Source organism: Perissodus microlepis, chromosome 14, assembly GCF_051167445.1.
Source record: "Perissodus microlepis isolate ML-2025 ecotype Zambia chromosome 14, ASM5116744v1, whole genome shotgun sequence".
Classification (NCBI taxonomy): Eukaryota; Metazoa; Chordata; class Actinopteri; order Cichliformes; family Cichlidae; genus Perissodus; species Perissodus microlepis.
Window position 1 is genome coordinate 36,812,515 of NC_140474.1, and position 19,837 is coordinate 36,832,351.

Genomic DNA, 19,837 nt, shown 5'->3' on the forward strand with positions numbered 1-19,837 from the left:
GACTTCTTACATGAACCTTTTCTTTGGTGTTCCTTCCCTCTTCATGCATCCTTGGTTCAGTATATTCACGATCCCTCTGCACATCTTAGCCTCGTCTCTCTAACTTTGTGTCCAAACCACTCAACCTGAGCTGTCCCTGTGATCTACTCATTTCTCATCTTGTCCATTCAGGACTCCCAAAGACAACCCAGATGTTGACTCTGGAGAGCAACTTTCACTCTTTCCTTCCAGTCTTTTTCTGAGTGATTCTGTCTCCAAACCATACATCATTAAAGCTACTGTGCAAAAGTGTTGCTCTACCCCTCGTTTACATTTTCTATGAAAATAGGTGTGATTTAAACACGTGCAAACATACATGGAACTGCATCTTGTAAACCTAACTTTTCACTCTTGATGCTGTCCTTCTGTCACAAATCAGCCCTGACACTCGTCTCCACCCACTCCACCCTGGCCTGTCTCCTCTGCCTGCCTCCTTCTCATTCACTCTCATGCATTTTGTTACTTTCATTGCTCTTCTCTCTCGAACACATTTGCACCTCTTCTTGCTCTTTTTTACCTGCCTGATCACAATGTCATCTGCAAACATCATCCTATCTCTCAGCCCTTCCACCACCACTGCAAAGAAGAAGCAGCTCAGACCCAATCCCCGATGTATTCCTGCCTCCACTCTAAACCCATCTGTTGTTCCTACCTTTCACCTCACCAGAGCCAACCCCCCCCATCGCCGAGACCATTTCTGAAGAGCTTAGGTGAATCTCTTAGGTCTCATGTCATGTCCTTGCTGGATTTCTTTCCTGTTTCTTAAGACATGACTACCAGATATGATTCAATGAGAACAGAGAGAGCAGTTACAAAAAACCATCTGGCTTTTAAATTTAAACTGAGTTTAAACTCTTCTAGAACGACTGTAATCCAACAGAATGCAGAGAGACAACCTCTATGACTTTAAGCCAACATACTGCGTTGAAGACAGAAGTTACAGTAGGGCAGGGTCATACGTTCTTGTAATATTAATTTGGACCACAAGATGGTGCAGCAGGTCAATGTAGCATGCAGTCTCACTGATACCAAATCACAACAACAGTCTCAACGCGCTTTATATTGTAAGGTAGACCCTACAATAATAAGCCTGCAGTGTGAGAGCGAAGTGCTCTAATAGGGTGATATGGTGCTACAAGGTCATTAAGATAAGATGGGGCCTGATTATTTAAGACCTTGTATGTGAGGAGCAGGATTTTGAATTCTGGATTTAACAGGAAGCCAATGAAGGGAAGCCAAAACAGGAGAAATCTGCTCTCTCTTTCTAGTCCCTGTCAGGACTCTTGCTGCAGCATTTTGGATTAACTGAAGGCTTTTCAGGGAGTTTTTAGGACTTCCTGATAATAATGAATTACAGTCGTCCAGCCTGGAAGTAATAGAGACAAGATATTTCTAACTTTAGAGATGTTGCACAAATGGAAGAAAGCATTCCTACACATTTGTTTAGCATGTGCATTGAAGGACATATCCTGGCTCCAAGTTTCCATACTAAAACAAAAATCAGTAGCTTTTACTGACAGTGCTAATATGGGTTCTTTCCTTCTTCCCCTTGGAACGGCCTGTCTGAGGAATTCAGGCTCACACGATCAGTGACCTGATTTAAATCACTTCTAAAAGCTAATTTCACAGACTTGCTATAAAGTGATTCTGTTGCGTGTTGGCTTTGCTAACTTCCTGCCTCCAGTGCTTCATTATTTTCTATATATGTATGTTTTTGTAGCATCCCTGCCAAACAAAATACAAATGCTGAATATGATTAGCTCATTTAAACAGTGAACAGACTGATTCTTCTACAGCACTTTTCTACTATACAAAGCACTTAATACAACATCACACAAGCACTTTTTTCTAGGCTTAAGTGCTTTCTGTCTGACATTCACACACATCCATACTCTGATGGAAGCACTGGAGATCAACTTGGGGTTAGCATCTTACCTAAGCAGACTGGAGTAGCCTAACTAAAGCTGATTCTGATTAGTAGCTGACCTGCTCAACCTCCTGAACTACAGCCACGCCACAGGTACAACTTCATAGCTTTAACCTACACGGACTGTTACCAATATATGAGCGCAGAGGCTGTAGTTTACTGAAATCATACAATGTTTCTATACCAGATGGCAGCAGAGATCTTTGAGATGGTAGAGAGCCAGAACTGAGAATGGTGAATAAGTGTTCCATGTGTTCACATTTATAGGCTTTTATTTGGAGTTTTAAAGCTCCACATAAAAGTAATTCCACAAAATGTTCTTGTTAAAATGTCTCTATAATCCTGAAAAGAGAAGAAAAGTGACTTGGACATGATGTTTGAACTGTCCTTCACATCGTCACACTCATCTGATGAGTCTTCATGTTCAAAGCAGTGAGAGTAGACTGAAAAACTGAAGAAGATGAAGATGGTTTTGCCTCTCAGGCTTGACAGGCTCTCTGTTAATATTGTATCGTGTTGCATGATATTTCACTGCATCCATGGAAAACTTGCAGTCGTGAATGTCTAGTTAACGTAAAAGTACAACAAGAGTTGTAGCACAGCTTGTTTAAGTCATTTAAGCTAGCACCCCATTAGCATTTGGATCCCCCTGCTCCCTCTGCTATGCTCTGCTAAGCTCTTAACTGACAGCTTTATCACTTAATAGGTCTGTGGATACTGAGTCCTTTAGCTCGTGAGCCAGCAAAAAGAAACAGTTGCCCTCTCAGCAGCCTGCCTCACTCACACAGGCAGCCTTCACTTTTTCCTGGAGGCCTCAATAACGTTGCGTAACCATCGTATAGTGTATATACAGTCATTTATATAGTGGTATAGAGTCACTCAGAGGAAAGCACTATTTACTTCCTACAGTTTTACTATTAATTGTGACTTAAAGGTCAGATTTTTTCTGTTTTGCTTCTGTGTACCTAACACAAGCCCACCAAAGCATGCTGCACCATATTTCACATCTTTAAAAGCTTCATTCTGGACTTTTAAAGACGAGACAAGCGAAGCTGTCAGGAATGTGCGTTTGTAGTTTTGTTTTCCTTTATTAACTACTCGTCACTTTATTTGTGTCCACTATAGACTGGCAGAGCTGTCAGCAACTTGTATTTTCAGTTCCACTTTGCCTCATTAACTGCTCATCACTTTATCTGTGCTCATTAGTGGCCTTTGTGACTTGAATCAGATTGGCTCTGTCAGCGACCATCCACTGGATTTTAGTCGTTTTTGTCTTCCTTTCTACGGGGATCCTGCCAGATCCTATATTTTAGACTTTTCTTGAGCATTAGAATCATTGTCGTGTCATTATTATTGTCTCGTTATTTTCCAGAGGCGTCAGAGAGCTTTTTAAATCTTAGCTCAATAATGACGTGCTGGCAAAGACATCCTAATTACTGTGATTCTACAGATCCACTTCACTGCCGCCAGCACAGGTATAATTGTCAGGGTTCATCTCTGTGCTTGTCCTGCTAGACCTCAGTGCAGCGTTCATTACTGTTCACCACAATATGTTATTACACAGATTAGAGCACGCTGTAGTAAAAGTACTGCACTGCGGTGGTTTCAATCATATCTCTGATTTCTTCACATAAATACGGAGTCTTCCTCACACACTAATGTTAATATGGTTCTGTGCTAGGCTAGTTCTATTTACATTATGCATGCTTACATCTACAGTACACATACGCATGCCTAGGGCTTCCCACGATGCACTGTTTCTCCTTTTCTCACCTCGTTTCACACAGACACGTACACCACTCTGCATTTAATTGTTAGTTACTATTAACCTCCGTTACCTCACCCCTGCTGCAGATGGCCCCGCCCCTCCCTGAGCCTGGTTCAGCCGGAGGTTTCTTCCTGTTAAAAGGGAGTTTTTCCTTCCCACTGTCGCCAAAGTGCTTGCTCATAGGGGGTCATATGATTGTTGGGTAATTCTCTGTATGTAATATTGTAGGATCTACCTTACAATATAAAGCGCCTTGAGGTGACTGTTGTTGTGATTTGGCGCTGTGTAAATAAAACTGAATTGAATTCAAAGAGCGACTGAGTCTCAATCCAACTGTGACACAAGCTAGGATGAGAACGTGAGTTCCACTTATTACGAGTTAGGAATGATTTGAGGAGTGGAAACAAAGAGGAATCTTTACGTACCTGCGACCAGACACGTGGATGAGCTCAGGGAAATGAAGCAACGCCATTTGAGGAACAAACTACAACAAAAGAAGTGAGGGAAGCAGGGATGGAACAAGATGGTCCACACCAAAACAATGAACTGAACAATGACATTGGGGAGGAGGAACAGGAGTCACTGAAGGGCCTTTCACAGTCAACCAAGGACAGGTTGGACTGCCTGAGCCCGCCTACTGATGAATCAGTACTAGGAAGGTCTAGAGCCTGCCTGTTTCACATATGACACACTTGGCCAGCCCTCTCTCTGGGTACATCACCAAACACAGCGTTCTACAACATGTCATTATATCCCTTGTTACCTTACTTTCCAACAGTGCCATAAACACATTAAATCATCTCAGCCAGGCACCTTGCCTCCATATTATAACTGCTCAGTCTATACATGTGAATAGGCAAGAAATGGGGCACTGTGATTTGAGTTGGCGGCGGCAGCATTCGCTTCCCTGCACTGGTGCGTCTGGAAGAAGAACAACATCTCATTGGCGACAAAGATCCGCCTTTACCGAACCCTGATCCTGCCCATTCTACTTTACGGTGCAGAGACGTGGACAATGCTCAAACACGACCTGAGCAAGCTCGAAGTTTTCCAAATGCGTTGCCTTAGATGCATTCTTGGCGTTTCCCTTCGCGACCGTCATTCGAATGACACCATCCTCACCAGCTGCGGCAGCCAACCAACGATCCGAGACCTAATCCAGCGCCGCCGACTCCGTTGGTTTGGCCACATTTGTCGAATGGACCCGAGCCGCTACCCCCATGGCCTACTCTGGTTGACCCGCCCCACCGATTGGAGGGTGCATCGAAATGCACCAAAGAAGACATGGATGAAACAAATCCAGGATGATTTGAAGGCCCTTCGACTTGACCTCGAGCAGGCAAGAACCATCGCCTTAGATCGAAAAGTGTGGAAGATAATCGTTGGTCAAGCAAGAGAACCTGCGGCACCTACAGCAGCGTACTGGTTGCGCGGCAGACCACCGCCGCTGGTCGCCCGCTAAGGACAAGAAGAAGAAGAAGAAGTGATTTGAGTTGTTTGAATAAGCAGGATAATGTGTTTTAAAGGTTAAGAGGTCAAATGTCAAGAGGCAAGTGTCATGGCTGTGTGCAGGCAGGTAGGGAAAAGGACCCAAAATGCAGGACTCACGGAGGCAAGGGTGAACTCAGAATAAACAGCTTTACTGCCAGTTGCAGATTGAACAGGAGAAAACAAACTAACGGGCGGGCAAACAGGTTAACAGAAAACACAGCGATGTTTGATAGTACGATGCGACGATGAGCAGCGGAAGACGCAGACACTACATACAAGAGGAGATCAGGATTGACAGGAAACGGCTGGGACACACGGCTGACGCTGATTACACAAACGAGACAGGGAGAACACAAAACTGAACACACCAACACAGGACACAGACCTTCAAAGTAAAACAGGAAGTACACGGAGAAGTAGACTGGAGAAGGAGAGAGAGAGCATGAGGAGCACGAGGGAGAGAGGCGGACATGACAGGCTGGAGAAAACAAGATGGCACAAGAACTCACATCACCATAAAAACACAGACACATAGGGAGACACGAGGGCAGAGACACGAGGGCAGAGACACAGAGGGCAGAGACACGAGGGCAGAGACACGAGGGCAGAGACACGAGGGCAGAGACACAGAGGGCAGAGACACAGAGGGCAGAGACACGAGGGCAGAGACACAGAGGGCAGAGACACGAGGGCAGAGACACAGAGGGCAGAGACACATAGGGAGACATGAGGGCAGAGACACAAGGGCAGAGACACAAGGGCAGAGACACGAGGGCAGAGACACGAGGGCAGAGACACAGAGGGCAGAGACACATAGGGAGACATGAGGGCAGAGACACGAGGGCAGAGACACAGAGGGCAGAGACACATAGGGAGACACGAGGGCAGAGACACGAGGGCAGAGACACAGAGGGCAGAGACACATAGGGAGACATGAGGGCAGAGACACAAGGGCAGAGACACGAGGGCAGAGACACGAGGGCAGAGACACAGAGGGCAGAGACACGAGGGCAGAGACACGAGGGCAGAGACACGAGGGCAGAGACACATAGGGAGACACGAGGGCAGAGACACGAGGGCAGAGACACGAGGGCAGAGACACATAGGGCAGAGACACGAGGGCAGAGACACAGAGGGCAGAGACACAGAGGGCAGAGACACGAGGGCAGAGACACATAGGGCAGAGACACGAGGGCAGAGACACGAGGGCAGAGACACAGAGGGCAGAGACACGAGGGCAGAGACACGAGGGCAGAGACACAGAGGGCAGAGACACGAGGGCAGAGACACGAGGGCAGAGACACATAGGGAGACACGAGGGCAGAGACACGAGGGCAGAGACACGAGGGCAGAGACACAGAGGGCAGAGACACATAGGGAGACATGAGGGCAGAGACACAAGGGCAGAGACACAAGGGCAGAGACACGAGGGCAGAGACACGAGGGCAGAGACACAGAGGGCAGAGACACATAGGGAGACATGAGGGCAGAGACACGAGGGCAGAGACACAGAGGGCAGAGACACATAGGGAGACACGAGGGCAGAGACACGAGGGCAGAGACACAGAGGGCAGAGACACATAGGGAGACATGAGGGCAGAGACACAAGGGCAGAGACACGAGGGCAGAGACACGAGGGCAGAGACACGAGGGCAGAGACACATAGGGAGACATGAGGGCAGAGACACGAGGGCAGAGACACGAGGGCAGAGACACAGAGGGCAGAGACACGAGGGCAGAGACACGAGGGCAGAGACACATAGGGCAGAGACACGAGGGCAGAGACACGAGGGCAGAGACACAGAGGGCAGAGACACATAGGGCAGAGACACAGAGGGCAGAGACACGAGGGCAGAGACACAGAGGGCAGAGACACATAGGGCAGAGACACGAGGGCAGAGACACGAGGGCAGAGACACAGAGGGCAGAGACACATAGGGAGACATGAGGGCAGAGACATGAGGGCAGAGACACAGAGGGCAGAGACACATAGGGCAGAGACACGAGGGCAGAGACACGAGGGCAGAGACACAGAGGGCAGAGACACATAGGGCAGAGACACGAGGGCAGAGACATGAGGGCAGAGACACAGAGGGCAGAGACACATAGGGCAGAGACACGAGGGCAGAGACACGAGGGCAGAGACACAGAGGGCAGAGACACATAGGGCAGAGACACGAGGGCAGAGACACGAGGGCAGAGACACAGAGGGCAGAGACACATAGGGAGACATGAGGGCAGAGACATGAGGGCAGAGACACAAGGGCAGAGACACGAGGGCAGAGACACGAGGGCAGAGACACAGAGGGCAGAGACATGAGGGCAGAGACACAAGGGCAGAGACACGAGGGCAGAGACACGAGGGCAGAGACACAGAGGGCAGAGACACAGAGGGCAGAGACACGAGGGCAGAGACACATAGGGAGACACGAGGGCAGAGACACGAGGGCAGAGACACGAGGGCAGAGACACATAGGGAGACACGAGGGCAGAGACACGAGGGCAGAGACACATAGGGAGACATGAGGGCAGAGACACGAGGGCAGAGACACGAGGGCAGAGACACATAGGGAGACACGAGGGCAGAGACACAGAGGGCAGAGACACGAGGGCAGAGACACGAGGGCAGAGACACAGAGGGCAGAGACACGAGGGCAGAGACACGAGGGCAGAGACACATAGGGAGACACGAGGGCAGAGACACGAGGGCAGAGACACGAGGGCAGAGACACATAGGGAGACACGAGGGCAGAGACACGAGGGCAGAGACACAGAGGGCAGAGACACGAGGGCAGAGACACGAGGGCAGAGACACAGAGGGCAGAGACACAGAGGGCAGAGACACGAGGGCAGAGACACGAGGGGAAATGCAATAAACTAAACAACCGAGGAAACCATAGAATGAATAATAAACTAACAAAATACAAAAACACAAGAAAACTAAGAACGCTCGGTCAAAATGACTCAGGACCATGACAGCGAGTGTGTGACACCTGCAAATGTATGGTCACAATTGTAATCTGTTTTAAGAATTTATAAAGCCCTTGTTTAATTATAGTGATGTTTAGTTGGGGCTATGGGGATGTAATTGCGTGACATTGCCACAACGCTCCCACGCCTCCGACGAGCAGGAGCCTGCAGACCGAACACAACTTACGTCTCATGTCGCTACATGAGGCGGGCTGTAACACGCAGAACAAAGGCGTGCTAGAAAATGTCATCAGAACAAAAATATCTGGATTTATGGCAACATTCAAGTGATTTTTAAAGAGACACTTTTCCAAGTTTTTTTTTCTATTCTTGGCCTAAAATCTGAGTTCTGATTGGAGCTTATCTGCAGCACTCACTATCTGACCTCCTGTAGTGATCTGTTCCTTTTGTACATGACTCATGCGCTGCGGGAGATGCTTCTGAAGAGCTTTAGTTGTTGCTGATGTGTAAAGTTAACTTTTGCTGAGGTTTGCCCTCATGTCCTCTGTGGATAAAACTCCCTGAGCCAGAGAGCCAGCAGCTGTCTGCCTGAATGTTGCTGGCAGCGAGCTGCACAGCTCACGCCTTCATCACACTGCTGCGCTGGAACAGACACATGTAAACATTTTTTTTTTCCTGCCAAGCATTTGGCTTCAGGGCACGATATGTGAGGTACAGTGGGATGTCTCATACACTGCTGCCTCATTACAGTTCATGAATAATGCATCAGTCTCATAGTTTGGAAGAACACACCTTTTTAATTTTGAAATCTTGACCTCAATTCAAGAGCAAGTGCGAAGGTGAACATATATTTGCATACATTCATAATGGAAATGTGTTTATGTGTGTGTTTGCATCACCTTTCATCAATGTTGGAAGTGCTACAGCACGTATATGTCGAACGTCTGGCTGCTGCTGGTTACTGCTTTTGATTACAGGGTGATTCACTCCCTGCAGACAGGCAGCATCTCTGTTCACAAACGTCTGCCAACTGCACAAACAAAGCTCCAGTGCTTATTTTGATTTTACCACCATCAATAATTCAAGAAAATTTGCAATGACGTAGAAAATATTTAACATTTTATTAATGCTTTCAGTGATGCAGTTGTAAGTAAATAAAGGGCATTCACCAGCCTTCTTTTCCTATAAGTTACTCACATTTATGACGCACGTCCTCATTTAATGTGTGAATTCATTGTGACTCTGCTGGGGACGCCCATGGCTCAGGATGGAGCATGTCATCTAAAGACCTGGATGAACCAGGTCCTGGTTCCTGGTGCTGGACCCTGGGACCGTCAGACTGGTGTGTCTCACATGTTGAGGGTCCTGCGCAGTATCTTTGCTGTGCCTGGGCTTCTGGACAGAGATCTCAGATGCTGTTCCTGTGATCTGGTGGAGCCACTCGCCCAGTTTGAATCACTGCCCTGCTCTGATTGTTGCCACTGTTGCCATCACCCTCCACATCTTCTCGAGCTCCACTCACAACCCTTGGTTTTCCTCGAGTTTCTCTTTTTCCTGATATTGCTGTTACTTGGTTCGTCTACGCTGTCTGTCCTCTGCTTGTCCACCACTACTATGTCCGGTTGGTTAGCCATCACCACTTTACCTGTCTTCTATCTGGAAGTCCCACAGGATCTCAGCTCAGTAATTTTCCACCACCCTAGGGGGCAGATCCTATTTTCCCCTCAGGACTTTCAGCTCATACTCGGCACAGATGTTCCTGTGTACTGTGTCGGCCACTTGGTTAAGGTGTTTCATGTATGCCCTGCCTGCTGTTATGTGGTGGACTGTCACAGGGGCCTTCTTCTTCATCCTTGCGTTGTTCCCGCTGGTGCAGGGTCCGCTCTTCGGCAAAGGTTTCTCCATTTGGTTCTGTCCAAGGCGTCCTCAGGTGATGCGTTGACGGTCTTTACGTCCTCCTAAATTTTGTCCATCCACTGTTTCTTCTGTCTGACTCGAGGCCGGCGTCCTTCTGGGTCGGTCCTCATAGCCGTTTTTGCTACAGAGTTCTCATCACTTCGAATCACGTGTCCATACCACCTCAGGCGGGAGTTAAGCATCTTTTCCTTGATTGGGGCTACACCTAGTCGCTTCCGTATGTCTTTGTTCGTAACACAGTCCCATCTTGTAATTCCCAGGCTCCATCGAGAATGCGCATCTCCATGGTGTTTAGGGCCTGTTCATGTGTGGTCAATGCGGGCAACATGCGGATCCATACAGGGCTACTGGGCGGACCACCGATTTGTAGATTTTTCCCTTGAGTCGATCTGGCACTCTTCTGTCACAAAGGACACCAGTGACCTGTCGCCATTTTAACCAGGCTGCATTTATTCGGAGGTGATATTTCCATCGTAGCTGATGACTGACCCCAAGTAGCGGAACTCTTCTGTCTTCTTCAACTCTTCGTTGTCAATTATGATGATGCCATCAGTTTGGGGGCCTCCTTCAGGTATTCGGTCTTTTTCGCATTGAGCCGCATACCATATTCATCGAGCCAGGTCTTCCAGAGTTGAGTCGTCGTTTGGGTCTCTTCTCTGTCTTTGCTGGCAAGGAATACGTCATCAGCAAAGAGGAGAGACCATGGATGAGGTAACTGGAGGTCGGCCGTGATGGTATCCATACAAAAGATAAAGAGGAGGGGTGTAAGAGCTGGTCCTTGGTGGACTCCGACGCTAACTGGGAAGGGAGGTGGTAGTCCAGCGGCGCATTGGACTGAACTGGTGACGTTGTCGTAGAGGATGTGTACCGTCTTGTTCTTTTCCCTTTGCTTCTCCAGCAGGAGGCGGGCAGCGTGTATGGCGTCAGTTGTTCCGCATCCCTTTATGAAACCACATTGGTTGGGGGTGACGTTGACAATTTCCTGAAGACGTGCATCAATGACTCTTCCGAATATTTTCACCGTGTGACATAGTGGGCGAATAGGACGATAATTTGAGCATTCGGCTACATCCCCTTTGTTCTTCCATATGGGTATGGTAATACTGGTAATACTGGTCGTCCAGGCCTTCGGGACTTCCCCTGTGCTGACAATGTTGTTAAAATAAAGACTGTCACAGGGGCCTGCACCTGGGGTTTTGCCTGGTATGGTAGACCCCAGCCTCTATGAAACTTGTTCCTGTGTTGTCATGATTAGTGCCTCTATGCTGTCTTTCAGTCCAGCTTTAACCAGCCACTTTCTCAATATCAGTGCCAGTGGTACAGGCTGTACAGCTCGTCCTTTCTCAAGTTTCTGCAGCCTGAGGTACTCACAAAGCACACTATCAGTTTTGGCCATCTTCCTGATGTACTTATGTATCTTTGTCCACCCACCACAGCTGGAGTTGGGGTGAACTAGGGAACCCAGGTGCTTGTAGTGGTCCTCACTGTCTGCAGTGTTGCCTTATTGCAGTGCAATCCCCTCAGTTTCATCCAACTACACTCTCCTGGTCTGAATGACATTCCAGTGTCATTGCTGTAGATCCTAGTGGTGTGGATCAGTGAATAAATGTTTCATTCACTCCTGGCCTTCAGATTATTGTCATCCACGTAGAGGAGTTGGCAGTCTTGTCAATGATCTCACTGAAGGCCTCAAGCCTATGCAGAAGGGCAGTGGGGACAGAGAATCTGCTTGTCAGAGCACCAACCTTTGACATGTATGTAGCATGTCAGAGAGTTTATAGTTATTAGCTCGTGACTGTAAGTTTGATATGATTTGAAAAACAGCAAACGGTGTAAAATTCTGCACACATCAGCACAAACACATACCAACAGTCAAGCACGGTAGTGGAAGAGTGATGATCTGGGCTTGTTCTGCAGGCACAGGACCTGAGCACCTTACAGTAATTAAGTCGGCCATAAACTCTGTATACCAAAGGATTCTAGAGTCAAATGAGAGGCTGTCTTTCAGCTTAAACTTAGCTGAAATTGGGTCATGCAACAGGACAAGGATCCCAAGCACACCTGCAAATCGACAACTGAATGCTGAAAAAGTTTGTTTGTTTTTTAAATCTGAAGGTGGTTCTATAATCTACTGACTCAGGAAAACTCTGCTTCACACGTCTGCGTGGTATCCAGACATTAATGCTAGGGATGTTACTTTTCCTCCAAACCATCTGCATTGAACATCAGGAGGAAAAAGGACAGATTTGTAGGTGCTAATGGGAGCAATTTAATAGTAGATACAGTTTATCTGTACATAACACATTGGTCAGTTCCATGTTAGCAACACTACACAGTAGGTGAGTGAAAAATAAAGTAAAAAACAAAGATGTGATTTTTTTAAAATAATATTATGAAAAGTATTGAATCTGGTTGTGCGTCTCTGTAAAATAAATTTCACCCCACAATAAATCGCAGCATTATGGGCTTTTCAGTGAGTGACAGTCATTTCTCATTACTTGCTGTTGTTATGGTAACATCGGCGAGATGTGGTGTTATTTCAGGCCTTCTACTCAGGCATGAACACCACAAGAGAGCAACCTGCCTCCTTTATGAACAGAAGGACAGGCTGAAATCAGCAAACCGTCACGCATCAGTGGAAATCATTTTAATGGGGCTAACTGCTGGTTACCTAAGTTTACCTGTTTACCTGTCCTGTGTCATTCTTTCCTTGTGTTCCACTTCATGAAAGCCCAGAACTCTGCCTCTCCTGGGATAACGATTCACAGAAAACTGCTCACACAAATACAGAAAGTGATTTTATTAAACACATTACACCTCGACTGGTTGTCCCATGATGTACTGTGGTAACACTGAAAATGATAGCATATATGGTCTTCACTTTGCATTCAGTTAGTCCCTGCAGTCTTAATCAAAATGCTACAAACCTGTGCTATTGGCAAGTTTGTCATGAATAGCTGAGTGCGGCAGGCAGGATGGGACCCAAATGCAGACTCGCAGACAGGAATGAACTTAAACTCCGCTTTATTGCTGGAATCAAGGTGAATAAAACAAACAAGAAAATAATAAAGTGGTAAATACTAAACTGGTGGTGGAACACACAGCGGACAGAGGAAGATGTAGACATAAATACACACAAGGGAAAACGAGGGAACAAACCACAGAAGGGAACACAGGCAGGGGGAAACAAAACTGAACATGACACACACCAGACAGGAGACTATCGAAGTGAAACAGGAAGTGCAGGGAACACAGACACACACTCTGAGATGAAACCCAAGGAACAGAGGAAAGAGAGAGAGCGAGAGACATAAGCTGTGTCCCACAACGTCGGCTGCAACCTCCTGAGGCCGCATTTGTAGACCGATTACGTCACAGCGACACGACAAAGGCTGTCCCAATTCGTAGACTCCTCCGAATCCGACCGACAAATGCGTCCTCTTTTTCCCCAGATTTGAAGGATGGGTCAGGTGTGTCCTTTGTGGCCTACTATATCCCAGAATTCATATCGCGGTCCAGCCAATTCCAGTTTCCAACAATGGCGGCAGCTACTTAGTTTTAATATTACTCTTATTAATCTTTCCGGGTCACAAAATAAACTTTTAACCCTCTCAAGGCAGGCGTTGCCGATTTGCAACAGTTAAAAACTAACAACCTGGTTACCCCACATACATATTTTATGAGTTTATTTTACTCAGAAGTACCACTGCAGGAGTTGGTTGTGCATTAGCAACAAAAAGTTTAATTTGAGCCTGAGAGGGTTAACATATTTTCAGGCGAGAGCAGCGGACTTCATCGTTTTCAGACCCCTGCGGTCTACTCAGGTTAAACATGATACGTAAGCCACTCAGATAACTTAAAAATGTTATTGTTGGGCTTTTTTAAGTGTTTTATTTGTTCCGGAGTAAATCGGTTTGGCTGAGATTAAAGTTATTAGATTAGAAAAATTTCACCACTTGACTCACAATAGACTGGAACTAAGTGAATTCTGTGTCAGTCTTTGTTTCTTTGGTTCCCCTCTGAACGTGAACGCCCTCCCATGTTCCTCTTTCTACAACTGAATGTCCACAAAAATGCACAATCAGCTTTGCATCTGTTGTGACGCTTACAGAAGGTTCATTAGACACACTGAAGCAAATTTGTCAGCCACTCCATCCAGCAAGAGTAACAGGATACCTTGATGCACCTAATTAAGGCAACCCACACCTGCTAACTGCAGGTGACCGACCACAGCGGTCCTTCGCTTATCGCGGGAGTTCTAAAAATAACCCACGACAGGTGAAATCCACAAAGTAGCCAACTTTATTTTTTACAATTATTTTAGATGTTTTAAGGCTGTCAAACCCGTCACTACTCACTTTATACACTTTTCTCAGACAGGCACGAACATTTTCACACTTTTCTCTCTTGTTTAAACTCTCAAAGTTCAAACCTTCGTAGAAAAAGAAGTCCAGTACTAATACTTACCTATTTTCTAAAGCATGCAGAGTTCAAGGTGACTTGAAAGACAAACACATCAGTGACTGGAGCCTGGAGCTGCCAACCGCCAACAGGGAAACTATCCCTGCCCACGATTACTCCAAATCTAAAAAGTACAAAAATATAACGGTATCTGAAAGAAGAGCTTAAATCCTCAGGTGGACACGATCTAGCTCATCTGTCATAAGTTTAGTCAGCCTGTAAAACATCTGCTTACATCTTGAATTGTAAAGTCACAAAGAGCAGTGCACCTCAGAGCAGCAGCAGCACAGTCTGATGATCACAGCCTGCACATCTGCTGGAGCTCATAACAGAAATGATTGTAAGCTTCTTTTAACTGGGCTGAGCAACCACAACCAGTTTTAGGGTTCCTCCACCTGCTGAATCCCACTTCCTGTTTAGGTGTGGACGCAAAGCAGCCCACTACAATGTAGGCAACAGGAAATAGAGCCGTTTGGTTTTTTTTAATCTCTCTTTTCTCTGCTCATGTTCTCTATATCTGATCAAGCTGAGCACATATTAGTATTAAAACCAGAATTTACTCTGAAATAAAGTTTGCATTCCCATGTAAGATTTTATTATATTAATATAGTACAAGGTTCAGTTAGCTTTGCACAAAATCAGCTGGTACAAACGTCCTTCAAAGAGCTACTTTTTATCTTCCTACTGTGAATTTCAGAGCCTGTACATTTGCACTTTTACTTGGGCAAAAAAGTTGAATCAGTACTTTGCACAAGAATATTTGTTTGGTTTTTTTTAAAAGTAGAAGTATCTATAATATCTATCTAAACAAAAATATAATAAATATATTTAATTATTGGATATAATACATGAATATAAGACAAATATAATTCCTTTGGTTTTCTCCAGGGTGAGATCCACACATGTGGAAGGAGATTTAGGTGATTAGGGAGAGGGAGGAGTCAGTCTGCTTCAGTGCTCATCCTTAAGAAGGCTGCACAGACCTGCGTCTGTTTGCAACCATGAGGTCCAGGCAGCTTGTTGCATTTAGCTTCGTGCTTGCATGGGTCAGGCTTAGTGACGCTCGATTCCACAGTCTGAATGTGCCAACACACTTGGGGATCAAGGCACAGAGGCCTGCTGTGGCTGAAGCTGATGCTCCAGGAGAACCTGACAGAGTGCACTCCAGTCAGTCTGCTCAGCAAGCACTTGAACCCCTCTCCTGGAAATTTCCAGAAGATCCAGTGGCTCGGGTGAACAAACCTTTCAAGTTTGAACTGAAGCAGCCAGTGGCAGCCTACCGCGTTGCTGTGAGGTGTGGTGAAAGTAAGATCTTTGTTGAAGTGAGTCGGGACTTGCTGGGTCTCGGCAAGCTGATAAAGCCAGAAGAAATCAGCCTCGGTGGTTGTTCAGCCACTGACACTGATGACTTGTCTCAGGTGCTGGTTTTTGAATCTGAGCTGCACAGCTGTGGTAGCAAGCTAGTGGTATGAACCTTTTTATTCTGTTCATTCATTTACATCACCTTTTCACACAAGTGAAATTATTTTTTTTTAATACACTTTGTATTTTTTCATTAGTTGACAGAAAATGCCTTCATTTATGCCTTTGCGCTGGTCTACAACCCCAAAGTGTTTGGCAGAAGCGGCATTACGAGGAGCCAGAGTGCTGTCATTAGACTTGAATGCCACTACCAGAGGTGACTAGTAATACCGAACAGACTGTGAACATCCACTTTAGTTTACTGTGGTCCTTATTAAAGGAAAAGTATTGCAATAAAACAGCCTTTAATTAAACACTGATTCTAACTCCGTCCTAACATATCGCCATGTGAAATCTGTAGTCGAAGCCTTTTTATTAAGTCTTCTGTGGTCACATAAAGTTTTTAGAGTTGAGGCCTATCATTAGTTCTTCCACAGTCCTTGTCCTGTCTTCCTCCCCTCAGCCTGAAACCAGGAAAGGGAAAAGGAAGTTTTTCCCTCCCACTGTCACCAAGTGCTTGTTTAGAGGGGGCCATCTGAGTGTTGGTGTTTTCCCTGTATTATTGTAGGGTCTCTACAGTGTAAAGCGCCCTGAGGCGACTGTTGTGATTTGTTACTATATAAATAAAATGGATTTGAATTATGCCCCATCTTTTAACAAGAGAAAAATCCAGATGGATGAGTTATTTTCAAAATAAAATCACCCTGAACAAATGTTATTAAGGTGGAAACTCTTTTGTCCCAGGCACACTTTGTGCTGTAAACTTGGACATTTTAATGTGTGAGTGTGGGACTCTGAGTTCGGGGTTCAACCTAAAGTAGCCAGTCTTGGTACTGCAGTTTTAGCACTTCATATTTCCTCCTTTTTCCAGGCTGATGCTGTTGGTGATATATTAACCAACATAGCATGTTTAAGCTCACTGACCTGATCTAATAATTTTTAAACCAACGCTGTTTTAACCTGACTGTGTAGCTGTGACCCCGTCGGTTTTACAGCAAAGGTGGGTCACCTGTGACGGGAGCTGTTGACAGCTATTGTCTAACGGGTTCTGCCATACATCTCGCAAGTGTGGAAAACTGACAGCAATTAGTCGAACATGTTTTTATCGAACCTTTCCGTGCTTTAGTCACGCATCAAAGAAATCCTGTAGCTTTCATACAGTCAAGTTTCAGGTATGTAGGCTTTTTGTTTGTTGGTGACTTATAACTTTGTCAGCAGATTCAAGGATGACAAAGCAACAGTCTTCTGGTGCAGGTTTAAAGTATTAGCGTACTTTTAAAGTATGATTGGTGTGACGCTAAAAACTGCTCTTAACTTTGACATTTCAGGCAACACAGTGCGAGCAGCGATCCCGAGCATCCTGCCTGGATGTCCAGTGAAGCTACCAGGCAAGCACAGACACAGCAGCATTTTTCTCTGAAACTTATGACTGGTGGGTCCCAGCAATGCCATTATATTAACATGACTGTGACTTTGCAAACCTTTAATGGTTAATTTTGCTTCAGATGACTGGAAGTTCGAGAGAACATCCACCAGATATGCTTTGGTAGAGGTCATTCACATGGAAGCAGCAGTCTTGGTACAAACTCTAACCCCCCTCAGGGTGCTGGTGGACAGCTGTGTCGCTACCACCAAGTCAGACTTCACTTCAGGACGAAAAGAAGCTTTAATAAATGACGGGTAGGTTCTGGATGGGCAACAGTTTGATACAGTACACTACATCAGTATGTCTCTTTTCGACACTTAGCTTGACCTGATCTGATAATCTGATCCACCTTAAATGTGGTGCGAGTGTCATTCTCTGGCTATCACCAGCATGTCCCCACAGAGTGAGTCTGCCTGCTTCTGTGTGAGTGTTACCTTTCCTACAGGTGTCTGGGGGGTCAGCACACCATTTCCAGGTTCATGCCTCGATCTCAGCCTGATAAACTCCGGTTACAGGTAGCGGTCCACAGCTTGGGTCTACAGGGGATGGTATGTAAGTGTGTGCTGATGATATATGCTCCCTGTTGTGTACTTTAAAATAAAGAGGCCTAATTTCATTTAAACAGATTTATATCTCTTGCCTACTGAAGGCCGTCTCAGCTTCTGCCCCAGTTACCATTGAGAACAAGGCATGCTCATTTTATGAGGGGTATGAGAACGTTTTTGAAGATCTTTCATTCATTGATTCTTTCAAGAGGACTTTCATGACACTGACTCTTCCCACAGTATGTGGATGGCTGTAGATGGAAAGAACGAGTTCTGTACCTGTTGTGAGTCCACTTGTGGAATGAGAAAGATCCGAGCCCCGAGTGTCAGCGCCACAGGTAATGCATGTCAGCAGGAACGTGCACAATGCTTCATTTCTCACGCCTGACTGCAAAATGACTGCGTTTGTGCTTTTTTTTAAGTGGAGCGATGGGAAGCTGAAGTGACTGTGGGCCCCATTGTTGTAGAGTGAAAGATGTTGGGTTTTTACACATTTGTAACAAAAGAGAATAAATAAACTTTTTTTTTTTAAAAGAAACTTAATTTGAAGCTGTGACGTCTCTAAACTGACACTGAAGCTGGCATGTGCACATAACCAGCAGATGTTTCTTTAAAATGGTTTCGCAGAGAGTGAAACACTGAAGACATTTCTGGAAACTGTTCTCAAAAATGAGCAATGATCTCAGATGTCACTTTAAACAGTGACTAACCCTGAAGTTAGCAGTGCAGCTAACAAGAGTTCACTGTTGATCCAGCAGGTCGTTTCTGGAACTCGTGCACATGCTGGTTAGTAGTTTGGGGAAATGCACACAACATGTGCAAAAGAGGAAGTGATATCATATTTCATGCTTGTTGCAAAGAAACAATTACCGATGAATGAGGATGAGAAATCAGTGGCACTTATTCAGCTTTAAAACATCAAATTTATGCAGCACATTTAAAAGACTGATAAATGTATAGTGAGGACACTGAACGGATGGATTCATGGTGCTTTTTAGACGACAGTCACAAAGTGCATTACAGGAAATGATTAAAACACAAGACAAATTTTGAAGACTTTAAAAATGTGCTTTTACAAAACAGCAATAATAAAAAAGGTAGAGCTGTACAAGAATCAAAGCATAAAATACACAAATGTTACTGAAGTGTTTGAGTAAATCGATGCATCTTAGCTGGCTTTTAAAAATCCAAATAACTGGTAACCCTGAAGTGAACAGTGTTGCACAGGTTGTGTACTATGGCCCCTGTCATTGCTGTAGATCAGGGGTCGGCAACCTTTCTGATGACGAGTGCCATTTAAAATTTCCTCAGAGGTCAGTGTGCCATATGATTGCATTAGCAATAAATTTAATAACGCTCTATATTAACAGTTACACACTATATAGAACAACTTTATAGGATTATATTTGTTTGCAGATGTTTGCAGCTATCAGCGAATAGTTATCAGCTATTTTGAAACAAAGACTTTTTATCCATAACAGCAAATGAACTGAACAACAGAAAATACAAATGCTATTTATGGTCTCCTCACAACAATGATAAGAAAAATAAACTGGGCCAATATGGCATGTTTGTTAGTACAGAGACACACATGTTAATGTGATCTCTGGTCTCCCACTCAGAGACACAGGTCTCCGAGTGTCCAGCGTTCAGAGGCTACCTGAGGACTCATGTGAGAGAAAATCTGCTCACACAGACATGTAGAGCCGAATACTGTCAATAAGGCCTCTGCAATGTTCTGAAGACAGTTAAACTTGTCAGGTAGTGATGTCCAGCAGGTGAACATGCAGCTCCATGAACACGCACAGCTGTGGATTCCAGCTGCTTCGATGTTGCATTAACTGGCATTAACTCTGCCAGTTAATGCGAGA

At 45.5% G+C, this 19,837-nt stretch overlaps 1 protein-coding gene across 1 annotated transcript; it reads left to right on the top strand.

Moving 5' to 3' along the window:
- Positions 1–15,512: 15,512 nt before the first annotated feature.
- On the top strand, positions 15,513–18,483 carry LOC146374355 (zona pellucida sperm-binding protein 3-like). Its single transcript, XM_084951251.1, has 8 exons — positions 15,513–16,000; positions 16,094–16,212; positions 17,324–17,427; positions 17,501–17,675; positions 17,867–17,969; positions 18,047–18,129; positions 18,207–18,304; positions 18,389–18,483. Exons 1-8 carry the CDS (start codon positions 15,536–15,538, stop codon positions 18,436–18,438), a joined length of 1,197 nt encoding a protein of 398 aa, XP_084807377.1. The 5' UTR covers positions 15,513–15,535; the 3' UTR covers positions 18,439–18,483.
- Positions 18,484–19,837: the final 1,354 nt, after the last annotated feature.